General features: G+C 38.3%; 1 protein-coding gene across 1 annotated transcript in view; it reads left to right on the top strand.

The window, feature by feature from the left end:
- Positions 1-6,000, top strand: part of TTC27 (tetratricopeptide repeat domain 27) — a 393,959-nt gene that overhangs the window by 131,880 nt on the left and 256,079 nt on the right. The window contains exon 8 of the mRNA XM_007938793.2: positions 4,675-4,787. Within this exon, the coding sequence (XP_007936984.1) occupies positions 4,675-4,787 (113 nt within the window). The remainder of the gene's footprint in view (positions 1-4,674; positions 4,788-6,000) is intronic.

The raw sequence follows: 6,000 nt of genomic DNA, 5'->3' as shown, positions 1-6,000 counted from the left end.
CCTTCCTTCTGAGGAGTGGCTGGTGGGTTTGAACCGCCAGCCTTCTGGTTAGCAGTTAAGTGCCTTAGGCACTACTCTACCAGAGCTCCTTTTTTGTGTTTTTTAGGCCTTTCATAACCTTGAAGTCTAATTCAATATAACTAAGGTTCAATTGACAGACTTCTTTGGAATATATTTATGGATTTGCCAAAATAATGTTTCAAAAAATAGTATAAAATGAAGAATTCAGAATGTAGGGTCAGTGAAATCTGGATTCAAATCCCAAGCCTGCCTTGTAATTTAAGGTAACTCATTTAGCCATTCCAACCCTGCTTTTCTACTTGGAAAATAGAGAAAAATAACTATATTTATGATTGTTTGAAGATTAATGAGGAATAAAGTGATATCATAATGCCTAGTATAGAGTATTACTCATAAATGATGATTCTTATATTATTAATATATTAAATATCATTATGAATAGAACAGATACTTTTTTTCATAGTAAAGTAAATTCTGTCACTGCAATCAAATAATGTGGTAGGACAGTTGATTCGCACTTCGAACTCTATAGGTGTAACAGCTTTTAAACAAATAAAAGGAGACTTTAGAAATGAATTCAACTTCTGTGTAAATAAAAACTGATTGTTAGTTTATAGGAGTAAAATGCTATAGGGTGAACACTAAAGGATGACTCCCACTGAGTAAAAGAACTACCCCCCCCCCATTGCTCCCTTCCCTAAATTCCTTATTACTAGCAGCTGTTTTGAGGACTGTGCAGGACTAGGAAGTGTGTTCACTTTGTTGTACTTAAGGTTGCTATAAGTTGGAACCAACTCAACAGATCCTAACAACAATGTAGTTATTAGTTTCAATATTTTGAGACTCAATATTTTAACTTAGTGAGATACTCTATTTGGCAGATTATTGAATCTTAGTGATACTACAAATGTAACAATCATCAGAAATAAACTGGGAAGTTTAACCAAACTATTAAGCACATCTTCTTGCTTTAGAGCAACAGGATTCCCAAGATTAAATGCTAAGTATATTTTACACCAAAAGGAGGAAAAACATCAGTGTTAATAGGTTCAAGATTCAAGTTCCTGAATTTTCATTGAGCCAACAGTGAGAAGTATTTTACTGTGCCAAATCACCATTCCAAAAGAGAAAGAAACAAGAAAAGGGTAGAGAAGGGGAGAAGAAAGAAACGTTGGAGAAAGGAAGGGAAAGGTGAAAAATAAAGTACTGGAAAATAGTATTCAGAAGATCCCAGCTCAATAATATTTCCAATAGCCTTTCACTTCTTCTCTTCTCTTCCTGAATAAATCAGTCTGTGGTTGTTAAGTTTGTGTGTCAGCTTTGCTGGGCCTGCTTGAGTGGCTGGGCAGCTGAATGTCGTATTCCCCATAATGAGACTGGTAATTAACTTCATGGTGGAATCTTCTGTGAGCAGCTGAGTGGCTGCCTTAGGGATGTGGTCTGCTTCCTGTGTATAAGGAGAAGCCTTGGGGAATGGTCTCTAGCTTATCACACGCTTGAATCCTGCATAAAGCCCTGTCGTTGTTCAGCAGCCTGCCATGCTCTACTTACCTTGGGACTTTCAGTGGACTTGAATGAATGGCCTGCTGTGTGATTTGGTAACATTAGGATTGTGCCTTTTTACTTGTTAACCTTGGACTTGTCAGTCTCAGCAGCTAGCAACTGAGTGAAGAAAAGCCTCCAGCTTTAGTGGGCCAGGAATAGAAGGCAGAGCTGAAGCCCAAAGTTAAGGGCTTTCACCCAGTACCTAGAGCCTGGCACTTTGAACTTGGACTTAAAGCCTCCAAACTGTAAGAGATTAAGTTCCTGTTTCTTCAAGCCGTCCCATTTGTTGTATATTCTTGTTAGTGGTACTAGCTAGCCAGAACACAGTCCAAAAGCAGAATTGAGTAGGCAACAATCGTGTGTGTATGTGTGTGTGTGTGTGTGTATCTAGAATTAAAAAGAGATAAACATGACTGTATATATATAAAGATATACATGTATATCTATGCATACATTTATTATTTAGCTCTGTTTGCTGAGAGGGTCTAAAAGCAGTGACTCTCAATAGCCATGAGCACACTTCATGCCAAGATCTTAGTTTCTAAATACCTTCTTCCACTAAAATCACTCAGAACTCCTGGGAGAAAAAGTTGATTCTAGTGCTGGGGCAGCATAAAAAATCTAAAAGAAAGATGGAACATATCATAAGGAAACAGAAAATATTTTGAAGGGACTTCTAAAAACTAATCACAAACAACTTGAGCATCAAAATAAAAATGAGAAGAATAGATTATACTCCACTGAATAAAACAGGAATCTGTAGGTTCTTACTAAAACAAGTAAGTAAATGAATAAACTTAAAGTTTGATGGGGGAATGGGTTATATACATAGTCTGAAAGGTACTTTTTACATGATCAGCATTTGCAGATGAAGGAACTGAAGAAAAAATTCAAGCCTTGAATTACTATATTGAAGGATTCTATAGGCAAAATATTGAATGATGCAGGAAGCATCAAAAGAAGATGGAAGGAATACACAGAGTCACTGTACCAAAAAGAGTTGGTCGATGTTCAGCCATTTCAGGAGGTAGTGTATGATTAAGAATCAATAGTATTGAAAGAAGAATTCCAAGCTGCACTGAAGGAAATGGTGAAAAACAAGCCTCCAGGAATTGCCAGAATACCCATTGAGATGTTTCACTAAACAAATGCAGCGCTGGAGGTGCTTACTTATTTGTGCCAAGAAAGTTTGGAAGACAACCACCTGGCCAGAAGACTAGAAGAGATACATGTTTGTGCTCATTCCAAAGAAAGATGATCCAACAGAATGTGGAAATTATTGAACAATATTATTAATACAGGAGCTCTGGTAGCATAGTGCCTGAGGCACTTGACTGCTATCCAGAAGGCTGGTGGTTCAAACCCGCCAGCCACTCCTTGGAAGGAAGGTTGGGCAATCTATTTCCATAGTGATACCACCTCGGAAACCCAAGGAGGGGTCGCTTCGAGTTGGGCCTGACTTGATGGTGCATATAATTATTAATATAACACGCAAGTAAAATTTTGATGAAGATAATTCAAAAACGGTTGTAACAGTATATGACAAGGAACTCCAAGAAATTCAGGCTGCGTTCAGAGAAGGACGTGAAATGAGGGATATTGATGTCAGATGGATCTTGGCTAAAAGCAAATTATACCAGAAAGATGATTACCTGTGTTTACTGACTATGCAAAGACATTCTACTGTGTGGATCATAACAAATTACAGCTAACATTGTGAAGAATGGCAATTCCAAAACACTTAATTGTGCCAATGAAGAACCTGCACATAGACCAAGAGGCTGTCATTTGAATAGAACGTGGGGATGCTGCATGGTATAAAATCAGGAACGGCGGGCGTCAGGGTTGTATTCTGTCTCCACACTTATTCAATCTATATGCTGAGCAAATAATCCAAGAAGCTGAATTATATGAAGAAGAACTTGACATCAGGATCAGAGGAAGACAAATTAGCAACCTGCCATATGCAGATGACAAACCTTTCTTGCTGAAAATGGTAACTTGAAGCACTTACTGATGAAGATCAAAGACTACAGTCTGCAGTACAGATTCACCTCAACATGAAGAAAATGAAAGTCTTTATAGCTGGACCAATAAGAATCATCATGATAAATGGAGAAAAGATTGCAGTTGTCAGTGATTTTATTTACTTGGATCCACAGTCAACACCAATGGAAGCAGCTGTCAAGAAATCAGGTGATGTATTGCACTGGGCAAATGTGCTGCAAAAGACCTATTTAAAGTGCTGAAAAGCAAAGATGTCTCTTTGAAGACTAAGGTGTGCCTAAGTCAAGGCCATGGTATTTTCAGTCCCCTCATATGCATGTGAAACCTGGACAGTGAATAAGGAAGACCTAGAAAGAGCTAAGAAGAACTGAGGGAGGTCCGGTGGCATAGTGCCAAAGGCATTTTACTGCTAACCAGAAGGCTGGCAGTTCAAACCCACCAGCTACTCCTTGGAAGGAAGATTGGGCAATCTACTTCCATAGAGATACCACCTCGGAAGCCCAAGGAGGGGTCACTCTAAGTTAGGATCGACACGATGGCATTGGGTTTTGTAAGAAGAGTTGATGCTTTTGAGTTGTGGCATTGGCGAAGAATGCTGACAATATCATAGACTGCCAGAAGAACAAACAAATATGTCCTGGAAGAAGTGTAGCCAGAATATTCCTTGAAAGCAAGAGTGGCCAGACTTCGTCTCACCTACTTTGGTCATACTGTCAGAAAGGACCAGTCCCTGGAGAAGGATATTATGCTTGGTGAAGTAGAGGGTCAGTGCAAAAGGGGAAGACCCTCAAGAAGAGGGATTGACACATTGGCTACAATGATGGACATAAGCATAGTGAGGATTTTGAGGATGGCACAGGACCAGGCATTGTTTTGTTCTGTTTTACATAGTGCCTCTGTGTGTTTAAGCCAACTCAGCAATATGTGATAACAACAACAGCAGCATGTGTTTTAGCCTATTGCTATATGTGGACATTGTATAATCTTTCTGCTAAAATTAAATTTTCCTTCCGTAGCCATCTATCCATCTGTTATGTATTGCTCTGTGGAATGAATCATATTTAATTTTTGCTCCAAATATTTTCTTTTTTATTCCATCAGAATCTTGAACTCAATGATGATACTATTCTGAATGAGATACAATTAGCAGATTGTGAACAATTTCAGATGCCTGACCTGTGTGCCGAAGAGCTTGCTGTCATACTTGGAGTTTGGTAAGTTAATGACTCACTTGGTTACTTTGCGTATCTTGCATGTTCACGCTCTTGTATTTCAAGGATATCTTTATTCAGGGAGGTCTCAAGAAGGTCGGATGAATATGGGAATCTTCGAATGCTTATGAAGAGTGACAGGGTATAGTTGGGCAGCAGTTAAAGAGCTCAAGAGTAGGAATCTCCTGTGAATTAGTGCACTCATCTTTCACTTTCCTTCACAAGTGAAACTTCTTTGGTTAACCTTATGTAGGAATAAGCTCTTTATAAAATATTAAAGGTAAGGGAGAGTGACTACTTGCACTTTTGAGGATATTTGTTTCAAAAAATAAAATTACTTTTTAAAACTATTAAACCTTATGTGTGTTGGAAATAGTTTTTTTTTTTTTTTTTTTTTTGTTTTTTAGCTTGAATAGGTCAAAAAGTTATGAGGACAATACAAAGAACTTTTGTGAATAAGTTTCCAACATACTATCTTTCAACCCCTGAATAGTGTTCTTTTCCAGCAAACCAGAGTATCTTTATACATAGCCACAATATAGCTATCAAAATTAGGTAATTATCATTCACGCAGTACTGTCACTAAAATTTCAAACTACAGTCAGGTCTCCCCTGTGGTCCCCGTAATCTCCTTTATTGCAAAAGGATCCAGCCCAGAACATTTGTATCACATTTATTTTCCATTTCCTGTTACATTAGCTTCTGCCAATCTGGGATATTTCCTCACTTTTGCTTGACTTTCATGATCTTGACACTTCTGGAGTTTGCAGCTGGTTACTTTGCAGACTGTCCCTCATTTTGAGTTTTATTTTTCCTTATGATTAGATTCAGTTTATGATTATGATTCTTTAGCAGGGATATGAGGGAAATGAAGTTTCATAGTTCTCATTGTGTCCAAGCAGGTAAAGGACAATTTTGATTTGTGCAATCATGATGATGTTTACTTTGATCACTTGATTAAAGTGGTATTTGCCAGATTTCTCCACTGTAAAGTTATTTTTTCCCACTATGTATTAGTATTTTGTAGGAAGGTACTTTTGTTGTTGTTGTTGTTGTTAGGTGCCATTGAGTCAGTTCTGACTCATAGTGACCCTGTATGCAAAGAACGAAACACTACCCAGTCCTGTGCCATCCTCACAATCCCTGCTACGCTTGAGCCCATCGCTGCAGCCACTGCATCGGTCTGTCTTGTTGAGGGTCTTCCCCTTTCTCTGTG

The sequence above is a fragment of the Orycteropus afer genome, unplaced genomic scaffold (assembly GCF_000298275.1).
Source record: "Orycteropus afer afer isolate SDZICR_OR568_19922 unplaced genomic scaffold, OryAfe1.0 scaffold00054, whole genome shotgun sequence".
In the NCBI taxonomy this organism is placed as follows: Eukaryota; Metazoa; Chordata; class Mammalia; order Tubulidentata; family Orycteropodidae; genus Orycteropus; species Orycteropus afer.
Note: the sequence above shows the minus strand (reverse complement) of the source record. Positions and strands in the feature narration are given on the sequence as shown.